This window comes from Chaetura pelagica, unplaced genomic scaffold (assembly GCF_000747805.2).
Source record: "Chaetura pelagica isolate M959 unplaced genomic scaffold, ChaPel_1.0 scaffold198, whole genome shotgun sequence".
Taxonomy (NCBI): domain Eukaryota; kingdom Metazoa; phylum Chordata; class Aves; order Apodiformes; family Apodidae; genus Chaetura; species Chaetura pelagica.
In genome coordinates this window covers 1,048,518-1,064,608 of record NW_009954317.1, presented here as the reverse complement: position 1 = coordinate 1,064,608, position 16,091 = coordinate 1,048,518, and the positions used below count along the sequence as shown (strand labels likewise).

The following is a 16,091-nucleotide window of genomic DNA, read 5'->3' as shown; positions in this document are numbered from 1 at the left end:
GCACTGGAACAGGCTGCCCGAGGTGGTTGTGGAGTCCCCTTCTCTGGAGATAAGCAAGACCTGCCTGAATGCAGTCCTGAGTAATGTGCTCTAGGGGATCCTGCTTTAGCAAGAGTTGGGCTAGATGATCTATAGTGGTCCCTTCCAACTCTGATGATTCTGTGATTTCCTTGCTCTGATATATGGTCTCAAAAGCAATTAAAAAAGGAAGAGCAGACTTTAGGGTATTCTTAAGATATATAGGTTTTTTCTGCTATTGAAAGACAACAGTCTAGATGTTTCTTAGGGAAGGGTTCTATTCACCTGCTTCAAACTAAAAATATACATATAGATACCTGTTCTCTGCCTAGAAAACTGGTGGTTTGTGAAAATAATATACCTCTAATCTTTAGAAATGAGTTGCACAATTGAAAAAGCCTTAGCAGATGCAAAAGCACTGGTGGAACGGCTGAGGGAACATGACAACGCAGCAGAAGCTCTTATTGAACAGACTACAGCTCTTAACAAGCGGGTTGAAGCAATGAAACAGGTTTGTTTTAGCAACTTTGTTTACTCCATTAAAAGAACATCTTGGAAGCACATAATTTAAAGTAATTTTTGTGTGCTTATATACAACATATAATCAGTATGTTATTTGGTTAATCCTTTAATGCTATACTAAGTATTTTCATTATAGGTGTGACTATGATCTAAAAATAGCTGTTTATATATTTAGTTTGACCCTGTGAAGCTTTCTGTGTAACTCTGGCTTAAATATTGAAAACTAGAATTTGTTGGAAATACTCGGGTAGAAATGGGTTGGTATCTTACAAACTATGACATGGTGTTTTGTATTTTGCTCTTCTGTGAAGTACTACTTTTGTAAATTTTAATGTGCACATTTAATCATATAGATTTAATTTAATCATTTATATGCATATACACATATCATTAATGCATACTTAATCATATGTCATGCTTGCCTCTGTTCAGAATAATTTATCCTTTCACAGTCTCCTTTTGTTTACCAGCAAACCTGTTAGACTTATTCAAGATCATTTCCATCCTGACTTTAAGCTATTCAAGGCACGTTGTTAGTTTGAACATGAATTTTACCAGAGAACTTTTGGAAAACCATAAAGGTGTCTACTACTTTACACGTGGGAATTCATCTTGTCATTCTAATATAACACTGTATGTTTTAATGGGCCTGTAAAATTATAAAACCCTGTATGTGTTTCAGCCCTGTGAAACTAGTCACGCAGAGGCTTGATAACTTCAGATCATGAGTATTACATTTACCCAGTTGTTGAGAGTTGGGATCCATTCATTCAGGTCCATGTGACTTGTATCCATGCAATCTTCTGGTTAGGTATTGGGAAGCCACAGTAAATATCCAGAGGTTAATAACTCCTGACTTTTCTTTACTCTCTCTCTCTCTCTCTCTATATATATATATATATATATGATTTTTAAATTACCTGATGGTGAATTTGACCTGTAATAATAGAAGGTTTAATAATGCCCACTACACACACCTGAGGTATGAAACTTGTTTAAAAACAAACTCAATACTTTTGTGTCTCTAAAGGGCAGTAAGTATGTTAGCAACACCTTCAGAAGCATTTTGTTTGACATCATTATTTCAAAACAAGCATTACCTTCCTGCTTACAGACTTTGACAATAGAACTGGTCTTTGTGACTTGCTGAGTAATGTCAGCTTTCAGTTGCTCAAATAGGTTGTGGATGTTTTTTGTTGTTTTGTTTTTCTAATATCTAGTATCAAGAAGAAATTCAAGAGCTCAATGAAGTAGCAAGACATCGTCCTCGGTCTACATTAGTGATGGGTATCCAGCAAGAAAACAGACAGATTAGGGAATTGCAGCAGGAAAATAAAGGTAAAACATGAGTATTCCATCCTTTACAAGTTCCAGGCTGCACACCTGGAATTAGTGAGCCTTCTACCATTGATCTCAAAAAATCATTGCAGAAGAAATCTTTTCCTCTAATCTGAATTTGTCAGCTTAACTGATCATAATGTAATCTAATAGAGTCCTAATGTCCAACCAGTAGGACTATGGTTAACAAAAGGAGAGTTGTGGAAAACTGTTTTTTCAGTCCCTATCTAATTTTCAGCACAAATGAAGAGAGAAATTTAAGTTACAATATAGGTTCTATTTGGAAATGTTTTTTTCCCCACTGCTAAAAATAACTAGTTTAGGAGCAGTCAGGACAAGTTGTAGCATAAGTGCAGTAGTATAATTCCTTCTGGAATTCAGTACACTAGGCATATATACTATTCCTTCCTGGAATATCTTAGGGATTCTAACAGTTACATTCAGCAAAGGCAGTGATCTTGATTCATATGAATCTTGTCTTACCTGAGGAGTTATTTGTCCTTTGATGTAGTATAGTTTGAATACAGGATTGTTTAACTTTTATCAAACTGCAGATCTGTAAATTCTTTCCAGGGTTTGTAGAGTGTTGCCTATAGTGGCTAGAATAAAGCTCCTCAACTGCACTCAAGGTAGCTTATATCAGCTAAAGGGACTGCATATGAAGTTATTATGTTTCTGACTGAACAAGTATTTTAGCAGGACAGCCACCACTGAAGACATTTGCAGAGCCTATGTAGATTTCATGGTGCAATGAGTGGGGACACTCAATTAAGACCTTTCTATTTATTATTATTTTCTCTAAGCTGAAGTACTTTTGTATTTTGTTTTACTATTTCTCTGTTAAACTGTAACTGAATTTAAAATTATGTTGGTAGAACTACGCACATCTCTTGAAGAGCATCAATCTGCTTTGGAACTCATAATGAGCAAGTACAGAGAACAGATGTTCAGGTTGCTTATGGCGAGCAAAAAGGATGATCCAGGTATAATAATGAAGTTAAAAGAGCAACATTCCAAGGTAATAACTTCATTTCCCCCCCTTTTTTCCTTTTTAATAAACACTTAGTTTGTAGTGGCCCAGTTCAAAGCTTACTTAGGCTCTCAGGTTTTATACCACTGCAGTAAGTTTTCCTCATTTTTAGAATCCAGTCCCTGAAACACAAACAGGAAACTTGATCAGTCTAGTAAGACAACCTTACTAGCTTCTGATTTATTTAAGCTTTTACCAAGTAGCATTTCATTACTGTATCTACTTAATTTACTTTTGTTTTGCCTAGGTCTTTAAGGCAACTGCAGCATTTTACTTCCAGATGCCCATAGATCTCAGTAACATTCAAACATTTAGACTGCTTTTAATTTACCCTTTTGACTCCAACAAATAATTAGTAAACCTGTGCTTACTGAGGACGGGGGGAGGGGCAAGGTTTTCAAATACAATATTCAAATATATCTTTCCCATAAATACTGAAAATTTTAAGTTTTATGTAAAAGTTCTTTTGGATATTGAATAACTGAACACAAACTTCTCTCCTCTTTCCTGCTTCTACCCTTGGTTTTTGTTTTGGTACTGATCTGGATTGCTAAGTAGAATCCAGGGCAGCCTGAGATGCTTGATGGACAGTGAAAGCTGCTGGTATTAGGTGTGCTTCATCTTGTGGCTTTTGAAAACAAGAAAAACAAAGTGCTATCAAGCAACAGTTCTGTAAACTATCATGAGGGAGGCATATATGAGTATTCAGCAACTTTGCATGCAGTTAATATGTTTTTATAGCATTAATATATAGTTTTGGCTTTTAAAACGTGTTTTCAAGAAAATTAACAATTCTAGGTCACTAGCAGATCTAGAGAGGAGCTAACAAAGCATTATATTACATTTTAAATGAAATGTAACCATGTCAGAGCAGTGTAAATGTGTAGACAAACATTAGTTCTAAGTGTTTAATAATCTTTGCCACAACAAACTAAATCTGCACAGCAGAGTTAGGGTCTGCATACTGGGAAAACAAAGTTAAAGAATTTGGTGCCTTCTGATCTCCTTACAAAATCACATGTATATAATTATGCCATTGAAATCAATGGGACTACTTATATTGGTGTGAAAGACTTCAGTGGATTAGAGCAGTATCTTTTAACATAAACTCCTGGAAAAGGATAGGTATATGCTTTTCAGAAGAAGTTACCTTAGCATATTGTATAATATATCTTACAGCCTCAAGAGTACCAAGGCAAGAGGGTAGCATTTCACAGTCCACTTCAGGACAAATAAAATTTCATCTAGGAACACTTTTGTGGATTAAAAGCTTGGGGAAAAAAAAAAAAGCCCCTGAAAACACCATTGAACAATATTATTTAAACTGGAAATGTAGGCTAGGTTAAATCTGATTCCACAAGAATGCCTGGTGAAGGGGATTTATCACCCTTAACCTAACACTTAGGATTTCTGGAATTTCATTATTTATTCTTCTGATCAGCCTTCACACTCAGTAAGATGGAACACTCCTGAAGCAGTCTTTAAATACTTCTCTCCTATTAACTAAAAAATCCATCATACCTAAGGAATTGATTTTGCTATTACCAATAATTGCTCTTCTCTCAAGTGGCAGCTATTAACTTTAACACCTATTGAGAAGAGATTACAAGATCCTTGATTCTTGCAGATCAAGAAGTACCTCCTTCAAATAGAAAAACAGTTTATTGTACCAGTGTTGAATGCAAGAGAAAAAGTGTGTGTTGGTAGTAATGACCCTGATTTAAGTGTGGTGTTTCAATTCGCTCAACTGAAACAAGGCCTAAGAACACTTGGGTTTTTTTTTTCTCTTCAGAGAAAAGAAACGATGCATGCAAGTAAAAAGGTGAGAGATACAACAAGTCTTCATAAATATTTGAAGCTACCTTTGTAAAGAAACACTTTCATTACATTGTTTGATATTGCAATATCTTAAATTCTAAGCATCTGCCTCTCAGAGTAGAACCTTACAGTTTTGTGTTAACATCTGATTAGTGACTCTGGAAAAGGTCCTAAATCATGTTGGTCCAAGAGGCCACAGAGGCAAGCAAAATAGGAAGTTGAGAGGACAGCAGCTTATCTAAAAACCACTAACTCCTTCCTGATCCTTCTCAAGGGTACATCCTTGCCAGCTCATTCTGTTACCCCTGATCACAGCTTCTTTTCAAGCTAAATTTAGTTTTTCATTGAAAAAATATATTTCATGTAATCACCTTCACTGGAAACCAAGAAGAAAATTCAAAGGTTTACAGCAAGTTTCTTCCCTTCCCCCTACCCCATGCTGTGAGCAGGCATTTAAAGAGTAAACAGCTAAAATACAGCTTTGGCAGTTGGAATGGCAGAAAGGAAAGGATGGAAGGGGTTGATGTTTATTTTAGTAAAGTGTATTTGTTTTCATCAGGTAAAGCTTATGATTCCAAGCAGGGCAGTTCTTTGTGGTAGTGTAGTAATTTCTGGTACTTTAAAGGCAAGCTGATAGTCTGGCTAGAGGTATGATCCTCTGGTCAAACTCATAATGTAAAGGTGGGATTTAACTTGGATCTTACTTGTTATTAATTTCAGTCCTGCTGTTCTGCTTTTCCTGATACTCATTAGCAACTATTGTGAAGTTTGTCCAAAGGTGAGGTCAGATACGGAGAGGTTGGCACAGTAGTAGAGTTGAAATAAGAGACAAGTTGAAGAGAAGAAAATGAAAAATAAAAGCTTCTAGAAATACCATTAAAATATTTGGGTCAACTGAGCAGCAACACATGCCAAAAGCACAGACTGAAAAGTAGTAGTGACCCTTGAAAGCATTTCCTGCTGGTACATTGACCAGCAAGAAAATAAACAATCATCTGAACCAACAAAGTCCAAGAGATCATTTCTCTGCCAACAGTAAAGATTATCTAAAATTTACCTTCCTTGCAGAGGCTGTTATGCCTATGTAAATGGCTCCCACTCCTGGCAGTGGAACAGAACAAGAATAAACCAAACTACTGCTCTGTTTTTCTTCCTTCTTAAATCTTTCATCAAGATGTGGTAGTTATTTACTTCTAATAGGAAAGTACCCTATGAGCATTAATGAACAGACACAAAGAGATCAGTCAGGACACAAAAGTTTCTCTTACAATTCAGCAAGGACCAGGGCCTCTGCAAACCACATCCCAAAGAAGATGGGATTGGAACTTTGTTCCAGCAGAAGTATCTAAAAAAGAGCCAAGGAGAGATCTGAGTTTCCTAATACATGACATAGTAAGGATGACCACTTCACCTGGTCTTTTTAAGAAACAAATGCCTACCCATGGGCTGGTATTGCCTGCACCAGACTTGGGATCAGGTTTCAAGAATGTCACACACCCTGCTGTTCTTAGATGGGTTTAAGTCTTTCTGCACATCTGAAACGATGTACATCAGCTCTTGCAACACAGCCATGTCCTTGCTCTGACAAGGCCTCCCTAACACGTAGCTGCTGGGAAGACGTCACAGCTACAGAAGACACAGTAATTTAAGCTTTTTTTAAAAATATAAAATTATAATAAAAGGGATGGCAAACCAGACTGCAATAAACAAGACCACAGCAGCTGTTCAGTTATAGAGAGCTGATTTGTTTTCACAAAGTTAGGTCTGTGTTCCCATTTTTCTTAAATGTCAGAGTAGTTAAAACACACGTTTAATGCTTTGCTTATTTTTAATAATGCATAAAATATGTTACTAAAGCTGTAATTGTTTTCTTTTTATGTCTGAGGAGCTGCAAGTGCATGTGGACCAAATTACAGAAATGGCAGCAGTAATGAGAAAAGCCATTGAGATCGATGAAAAGCATGGCTGTAAAGAGCAGGAGCGTATCATTCAGCTGGAAGTAAGTATGAAATCAAAGCAGCAGTAGCACAAATAGCAAGGGAGTAAAAGTTAACACTTTTTTTTTTTTTTCTGTTGAGTTAACATACCATTCACTTACACTGCTATTGTGTTACACTCACCTAGTTGGTTGGGCTGTAAGTACTGTTCTCCCCACTCCAGCTTCCTCTCACATCCTGCATAGGTAGAAACCACCACCAGAAATCAGTGATTTATATTCTGACATAATTGTTCTCCTTTTTTTAAGTCTTGAGTATAGCAGAGTGCTAGGAAATAATACAAATTCATCCTAATAAGACACTGGGATGCAAATAATACCCACACCTTTGGCTTTTAATAGGTTTTTTTAAAATAATTTTGTGCTTTTGGAGGCATTCTCAGTTGCTTATTATTGGAGGATAAACACTATTGCTATTTTATTAAGTGCTAGTAAAGCAGTTTATTATGGGTCACAGTGTGTTGAGAGAACAGGAGATTATTTTGAAATGCAACATTTGAACTTAATTCCTTTTCTTACCTTTGTGGTTTTTTAATGCCTAATGCCACTTGAGAGAGAAAATGTGTCAGAAACCTTATGTTCTTAGTTTTAAAAGGTAACAGCACTACCTGACTGCAAAGCAGTATTTTAATCCTTACACATTTGGAGTAGTGGGGAGATGAATGATGCAGTTATCTTGACTTCTTTCTGGAGTTCTATTAAATGCCTTTTCTTCTCTGGTTATAGCAAGAAAACAAAGGTCTGAGAGAAATTCTTCAAATAACTAGAGAATCATTCCTGAACCTCAAGAAAGAAGATGTGTCAGAGAGCACGTCTCTGTCAGGATTAGTAACAAGCAGTGATTTAAGCCTGAGAAAAAGCTGAAGACTCTGGAAGTCAACAATTTTCAGTTGCACACTTTACAAAGTATCAGGGGTCACTTGTCAAGCACTTGTTACTGAATAGGGCACCAGCGAGCTAATGCATCTTAAACTCCAGTTTAGTGGCTTTTTTACTGGATAAAAGAAATTAAAATCGCTGTTCTACAAAAACCTTAGTGACAAATAAATTGCCATAGATCTAACTTCAGTAGAAAATGGATTAATGCACTTACTGAATTGGGAATTATTTTTATATTAAGTCATTCAACAGATAAAAGACAAGATTTCACATAATTTATGGAAATTATTGCTCATACAAGGTTTCAGTGCACCTATTACATAACAAAGGTAAGATATAATGTTTGATCTCTAGCTAAAAAGAAGTAACTCACCAGTATGCTTTGTGCATGATCCAGGTGACATTTTTTCATTTTAGTAAGTTTTTAATACATTCTCTTTTTGCAACAAGCCTTTTTAATGGCAAGGGTACACAGGCAGCATAAAACTTTTAAGATTTCAGTTATTTGGCTACAGGGTGTCCCGTTCAAATATAAGGCCAATTGCTTAAACATAAATGTTGAACAACTGCAAAAGCATTGCTTATTATTATTTTTTTAATAGAATGAGATTCTTTAATATATGTCTACTTCATTGTATTTTCAAAACAGGATAAGAGCTGCTCCTACTCTATTGTTTTCTGAAATACAGGTGGCATGGTGTCATTCTGCCTTAGCTTTTACTTGTATGAGAGAAAACCAGATAAGAAGGTACATGATAGGTAAGAAGCCACATTAGTCCCATTGATACCTTCTTGTGTTTGCCTGGCCAGGCTTCCTGACTGGAAACAGCAATCTGATAGCACCCAAAAAGCAGCAACAGAAAGGTAGTTGGGGGAAGGAAGGAAAGGAAGGAAGGAGTTCTGTGGCAAAGTTGGCAGCCTGCAGGACTGGAATCAATACTCTATTAAGTACTAAATAATAATCAAGAGGGTTTTGAAGTAAGTTTCAGGTATGTCTTGTGTTTGCACATGTTTTGATATGCTATCCTGACCAATAGACCACTTGCTTTTAACTCTGAAATACTTGTAGAAATAAAAAAGAATTGGCTTTTCTAAATCAAAGTGCAGCATATGCAGGTATGATAGAAGTGCTATACAAGACAGGCTTGGAGTAGAGAGGTGCCAAAATACTTCATATTTGGCTTTTTTTTTTTGGTCAGACTATCACTTCTTGGTCATGGCAGCAAGAACATTCCTAGTGTTGATGTGTCCCATCACTTTTTGTCCAGCATGCCAAGGTGTTCTTTACTTGGAATGCATATTGAAAGCAGCAAAAGCTTTCAGCCGCAGAAAATCAGAGATCTACAAATGCCACCTACCGTTGAATTTTTGGCTGTTCAATAACTTGCCTAACAAAATGAGTTGCACTCATACTCTGAAATCAACTGTCATTTAATCAGTTTGATTTTCAGTTGCAGCAAGGCAAAAAAGACTGAAGCATCAAGCACTTCTAAGCATGTCAGTTTAAATACAACTTCCTTTGACTTGATGCAGCTTCCTTGTACCTTCCCCTCAAGACAGATGACCCTCAGCTCTAAGGGTAAATTTTCATTGCACAGTGAACTAATTTATAGGGAGCTAAATATTTTTGTTCTTTTGCTGCCCCACTTCCTGTAGTGCTTTTAAGAGAAACAAGTGGTGAGAAAGAAGCATTTAGCAAAGACAATAAATGCTAGTATTCAATTAACTAATACACTTGCTAGAAAGTGCAGTTGAAAGGACAGACAAATCAAGCTTCAAGTTTTCACAGCATTTTTTATAACTGGAGAAACTGTTACTTCTCTTTCAAAAGCATCTTAGCTTGTTTCTAGGTTTAAAAATATATTGAGGACATTAATGTGCATGGGAAAAAAACCCAAAAATTTAATTGTTTCCAAACTTGCTAAACATCTGAGGGGAATCTTTTTGGGAATGTTTTAGCTCAGGTACAAAATCCCCTTGTCTGCTATTATTACCTGTAAAACTTTGCCAATGCTTCTATAATTTAGATTTTGCATTTCTACTGTAGCTTACAAGCTGGTGACTTAGCAGAAACAACATCTTTTCTCAGTGGAGTGTGTTTTGTTGTTGCAAACTTTTGAGAAACATTTGCTTCAGTTGATTAAGTTATTCTTCTTAGAAGTGTCTGTTCAGCCATTGACTGGTATCAGAGGCATTTACATCCATTTAATGCTGAATTCAGTTTCACGGCTGACTTCTGCTTTGCCTTTCAAATAGTTTCCAGAGTTGTATAGCAGAGGAGGGTTGTTAGTCTCTGGCAGTTATTTAAGGTTGCTCTATGATGAAATAATGCTTGATTAGTGTTTATTTTTGTAAATTTAAAAAAAAAGTGACTTAATTTATCTACTCCTAGTCTTCACGTTTGATACGTCTTCCCTGTCATTCCCCTGACCTGATCACTTCAGGATTTTAAAGAACCTTCACAGTGTGTGGAGTGACTATTTTTCATTGCATACCTGCTATTTTTGTAATGCAGATGGCTTGAAGAGAGTTTATGGCTAGAATTGTGTACTGTACAGTAAACTTATTTTATCAATAAAGTTGACTGAAAATTTTCATGTCTTCATGATTAAAGCAGTGTACTTATATGTAACATGGAAGAAGAAAGACAGTTGTGTCTTTTGCTCAGCTTATTTTTATACTTTAAGGCAGGCAGGCCAATTCTTCTGTTAGGTCTTCATTTTCTCTTGGAAAACTGACAATCACTTCTGCACAGGCACTTGCTCATCTTTCAAACAAACCACTGGAATTATTTACTAATACAGAGGAACAGTAATAATAAGCAAAAAGCAGTCGACTGGGCTTTGATTTTTGGATCAAACCATATTTTGGCTCCAATAGGATGTGGGTTTTTTCTTGAAGATTCTAACAGTCACTGTGACTTGATTCAAGCTCTGAATTCCTTTGTGACGTGTAAACGGCAATGTCAGTGGATTACATTAATAAGCCAACAGTGTCATGTTTTCTCTACTTCCCCATGATTTCTCAAAAGAAAAACTTTGTTTCAGCATGATAAATTCTGTCTTTATAGACAGGTAATAAATGTCAAGCTAAGTCATAAGTACCTGTAGCATCTATTCAACTGAGGTAAAAATGAAGGGCAACTTGAGGCTGAATTGGTCTGTTCTGTACAACTAAAAGCTTTAAATAGCTTTGGCTTTTTAACAAGCACATTGGATTAGGAGGTTATGTTAACTACAGAGCTAGTGACCCTGTTTTCATGCAGAATTCCATTCACTAGGATCCCTTTGTTGAAACCCAAAGTAAGATTTGCATTGGCTTAAGAAATTACCAGTTTCATTTGATAATCATTAAGCTTAAAAGAAGTTTTGCTGACTCCAACAAAAGCATTCTAAATCTGTTGGAGTGTAAAGCATAGCTTGTTCTTCAAGCAAATACTGGTATCTGAGATGACAGGTGGTTAAATTAGCTAAGAGAGAACACTGTATTGCTGGCCACAGTATGACAGGTTGTATCCAGTAAGAGTGGGAGAACAAAAGAACTTCTGTTAGAAGTGAAGGAACCATTGTGGAGGAGTTAGCTTTAGCATTAGACAAATTCTTTAGCAGCCTTTTCCACATCATGCTGTTGATAATGCTTCAGTTCTGGAATCAGCATCAAGCTAATTGCTGCCACTAGAGACCAAAGGACAAAGCAACAAGATGTGGCGGGAACACTGCTCTGCTGTAGGTGTCCAAAAGCTGCCAGCTGGCTGTAGGATTGTCACAGAAGGCATTTTCTCAGAGAAATTCCATTTAACTTGTGCAAACAAGAACCATCTCATTATTGTCCTAGAAAAATCTGTACACTGTGTCACCTCTGTCCAACCCAGCACTCTGGAACATGTGCCTGCTGCTACTGTTTAAAGAACAGGAAAGCAGATTCTGTATAATGGCAGCAGAGGACCTCTTGCTGGACTTGCCCTTCCAGAACACCAAGGTGCTGGGAGAACCACGCACAGCACAGAGCTCACACACATACCTGGTAGAGGTGTAGGTCACGTTCAGTCTCACCTTTTGCCCATCCCACTCTCTTTAATTTGTGATGCAGTTGAATTTCACACTGATGTCCCAGAGTGGACCCATTTAAGGAAAATTGTTTAGCTTCCATAGCTTAAAGTGCACTGCAAAATAAACCAGATGCTATTTCAATGACTATGACATAATGTACCGATGTTCCTGCTGTCTGCAACCACCTCCCTTCCCAACCGTGTTCTGATGAAGCAGCATTACCTGTTGGGAGCCAGCATAGCCACACCTTTGGATAGAGAATGTCATTATTTCCCCAAGGTCAGGAAAAGATTCCTCAGACATCAGCTAGAGGACAGTGGCATAAGGGAAACAAGCAGAACTCTTAACAGCAGTCCCTTTCAGTTGCCCTTACATGAAGTTCTACCTTTTTTTCCTAAGAATGGCAGAATCAATAATTTGCCTACAACATTCTTGCCACTAAAAATACCCTAAGAGGTACATTTAAGGATGGCTGTTTCAGCAATGAAAAGCATTTAGATGCACTTTTGAAAACTCAGTTGTTGAAAGCTTCAACAGTACAACAGCTAATGCATGCAGGGCAGTCAGCATCTTCAGTTTGCCAATACTACATGCAGGAACATACTAAACAATTTTTTAAATGAATCATCATATGCAACTCATTAAATTACTGGCTAGGCAAACAGCAGCTGCCTCGTATGATATACTCTGTCCTTTTTTTGCTTCCTACACTGACTTTTCCCCAGAGGAAACTTTTCCCTCAAGGATTAGAAACAAAGTGAATACAGCTCATTTTGAGTACATTAGGTAATCTGTTGCTACACCAGAAAGCACTAAGAATCACCTGGAAAACTTGCAAAGGGTACTTTCTTTGACAAGGCAGACTTGTGAAAACACAGTTCTGAAGCAGGGAGGTAAATTGCACACAACCTTTTTTTTTCCTCCTTCTTACCCTCCAAAATGAGCTAATTTATTGCTCTGTTTTGAAGTTGTTTTCCCTCAGTGTGCCTGAAAGTATAATGTCTTGTATACTCAACAGAAGACAGCTGCCTGCCTATAGCCATGTGCTAGCAAACAGGGTCTGATATCATAAATAAAAAGTATTATAAACAGCAAGCATCTGCTTGAGCAAACAAAAATAGTATTTGAGGTGTTGTTTCTATGAAAATTGAAACCTGAAATCTTACTAATCCCCTTGCTAACATCCCTACAGTTAAACAAGATGTGGCACAATTGGCCTTGAGGACACTGATCTTTTCAAAGAAACAGATCTTCCTTTTGTTCTTGTCTTAAAAATAGAACCCCAGTCTGGTTCCAGCATGTCACAGAGTGTAACGTGTGTAAGGCAGCTTGCCTACCTGCTTCCCCAAATGGAAAATAGAAGCAAACCTGGCTTTCTATAGGTGTAGGGAGGAAGGAGGTAAGGGGGAAAGGCAAGCTCTTCCCTTTCCTAAGCTTTGTGTTGTGATTTGGGAGCAGGCTACGGGAAACTGTAGAAGGACCCCATGAAATAAATGCCATGTCTGCAGTTATATATCCTATGCAAGTGGCTTTCCTTAGTGGGAAGGGGGAAATGTGGGGCAGATCTTCCAATCTAATAGTCCATGCTGTTAGTGCTTGTGCAGAAGAAAAGGTATTGGTCACTGTTTTTGGATCTTCTCAGCTGGTTGGTGGAAATATGTTGTGTACATCAGAACTGTTTGGGGGGCTCAGCTGCTGGGTGTTATATAAAACCCATGACAGAGACTTCTGAGAAAATTTTCGTTTACTTTGTTTACTTCCTTGTGGCCATGAGCTTGGCTTTGAGAAACCTGAGCAGACTGTGAGCATTGTGGAGTGCCAGCCTGAACTGTAGGGATGTTAGCAAGGGTGCAAGAGTGAGGGGAGGTAGAGAGTTTCTCCTGCAGATTTGAGGCAGGACCAGAACACATGCAAACCTAGGAAATCTCTACGAGCAGCTAAGATAAACACCACCATGTGATCATTGCAGCATTTTTACAGTGCAGCACAGACTGCATGAGAAGCAGTGAAAGAAGTGTACTGAAGCATCATGGCGGTATATTTACCAGCACAGAAGTAGATAATCATAGTAGTCCCAAAAGCTTCAGCTTAGCTTCAACACACTGAATCACTACTAAGAACAACATAATTTAGATGTAGGCTCCCCAGGAGCATAATGTAGCATTATTTTAAGTTAGCACAACTGCAAGGCAGTGCAGCTAAATGCAGCAAGGCAGTAAATGCTTCCAATGAGAGTCCATAGTTAGAACAGAGGCACAGCAGGTAGGATCCAGATTTCCTTCTGTCATAGAATTCCTACATGATCTTGCAGGCTAGTTTTCAGTCAAAAAATTGATTCATTCCTGAGCAAAAGACACCATTCTTTTGTTCTCTAGAACCTCATCTGATGAGCCTATAAAAATGCTTCAGACCACGCACTTCCCCACTGGTTTCATACGTGGCCACACTGTCAGCCTCTGGGTGTCACTGCAGCTACAGTAAAGCCCTTAACAGTTCAGCTAAGCTCTTCCTCTACCTCATCCCATGAGAGCCTAAGAAATTTTTCAAAACAAACTATCCCTACGATACCAAAGGCAGAAGCTAGAGTTGTAAAAGCATCATTGAATTCAGAGACCTCTTTAGTTCCAGTATTCTTTCAAAAGACATCTTTATTATAAAATATATAGAAAATGAGTTAAACTTTTTTCCACAATGTTAATCACAGCAGTTATAAAAAACAAGGTAAACACATTCAAGAGCATTTATATACCAGGTGTTTGCTACTTGCCGTTGAATATGGCAAAGACATGCTCAGGATCAGTGCAGTAAGTCTGCCAGAGGCCAGGAAAAGAGCTTCTCATTTACCCCCATGTGCCACACAACAGCACAGTGAAATAAGACCCAAATCACAAGATTTCAGCCTTGCTCTGCTGTTTGAAGATGTTTCAGCTCCAAGCAATCATGAGATTTGTCTCTGAACATCAGATTGGCTCAGTCACCTCAGATACTATGTCATTAAGCCTTCACTCGCTTTCATCGGTGAGTAATTTCTAAGTCATTAATTCCTTTCTACTGCCAGGGTGTTTTAACTTTCAACTAAGTTCTCAGATAGTTATTTTGCCAGTTTCTGTACAAAGAGTTGATTCTTAAATACTATCAAGAATTTAAAGCAGTGGTCAAGAACTTACATTTCCACCACTAGGCTATTCACTCATGGTAGCTCCACTCAGGTAGCAATACAGCATTTATCCCTCAGGCTGGAAGGACTCTGCACTTTGCTGCCCACACTAAAAGTACAAAGATAATGAGAATAAGAAGGAAGAGCCACCACAACCTGTATCAAGGTACAGGATGCAAGACTTCATCATTTAATGCATCATTTAATCACCATGTAAACACTGAATGTGAAGACCAGGATTGGGTGTGGGGGACAAAGGCAGGTAAAACCAAGGACAGCCTCTGGACTGCTGGTACATTTATGTGAGACAAGCCCACAGTGCTCCAGTTTACACTCTGAAAATGGCTATTGATTTTGTTTTTAAGGAATTGAATAAAGTCACCACACAAGATCACAGCTTACTAAGTGGTCACTTATCTGTTTTACTGCATCCTGCTTTGGGCAGATGCAATCCAAATTGGCAAGGAACACATTCAGTCAGCAAGGACCTTAGTATTTTACCAGCTGGGTGCTGTCTTCAAAAGGCAAAATTAAAATATATTGATTAAAAATAAAACTAGTGTTTCAGACAATTCCAGGAAAAAAACCCTACCATTGGCTACAAAGAGCTTATTTAGATTTTTCTTTTATGACAGCACCATCAAAAAAGAGATCATACCAGAGCAGAAGAAGCAAGTCACAGGCTGTTAAGAAAGCTAACGAGGAGGCAAGCCTCTTATGTTCTCTTAGCAGTCATCTCTGCACAGAGACCAGATGACCAGGTTGCTACAGAACCATCTGAAAGTGAGGGAGAAAATCTTGTCTCAGTTCAGGTCCACTTCCTGAGCCCCAGTGTGCATATTTATAATAGTTTATTCAGTGCAGTTTCAATTCAAGTCACTTAGTTTAGCTTGCAAGGTTCAGTAATACTTCTTGGAAACAATTATATCTGCATTTTGTACCTATATGAAAAGGTGATACTTCAGTTCCTGCTAGAAGAGTTCCCTCTATGTATGGTCCTTATCACTCCTCCCTTGCAATTTAAGAGACTGCTCACCTTCAGGAGTGAGTCAGGCAATATTTCAGCAATGGTTTCCACAGTGAGAGAAGAACCAACTTTGTACAGGTTGCTTTCTAGGGACTGTTTTATACTTCATATGCCTAGACATCACCACAATACCTGTACTTGGCCATCAGTACAAGATTCTGCAGCCAGACATACACGTTACAGCAGGCTAAGTGGGCCATTGACCGAAAGTGTCACAAAATAGCATGTAGTGTACAAGACAGATAAGTGCTCCTCCA

General features: G+C 37.9%; 1 protein-coding gene across 1 annotated transcript; it reads left to right on the top strand.

Moving 5' to 3' along the window:
- The first annotated feature begins 392 nt into the window (after nt 1-392).
- Nucleotides 393-7,894, top strand: FGFR1OP2 (FGFR1 oncogene partner 2). The gene is made up of 5 exons (XM_010004138.1): nt 393-529; nt 1,761-1,878; nt 2,754-2,896; nt 6,612-6,725; nt 7,449-7,894. The coding sequence occupies exons 1-5, from the start codon at nt 395-397 to the stop codon at nt 7,584-7,586; spliced, it is 648 nt and encodes a 215-aa protein (XP_010002440.1). The 5' UTR covers nt 393-394; the 3' UTR covers nt 7,587-7,894.
- The last annotated feature ends 8,197 nt before the right edge of the window (nt 7,895-16,091 follow it).

Excerpts from the sequence above, each read along its gene's own strand:
- FGFR1OP2 (XM_010004138.1), top strand. The coding sequence starts at position 395 with ATGAGTTGCACAATTGAAAAAGCCTTAGCAGATGCAAAAGCACTGGTG. Across the intron at positions 2,897-6,611 it reads TAAAAGAGCAACATTCCAAG|GAGCTGCAAGTGCATGTGGA; the intron begins GTAATAACTTCA and ends TTTATGTCTGAG. Across the intron at positions 6,726-7,448 it reads AGCGTATCATTCAGCTGGAA|CAAGAAAACAAAGGTCTGAG; the intron begins GTAAGTATGAAA and ends CTCTGGTTATAG.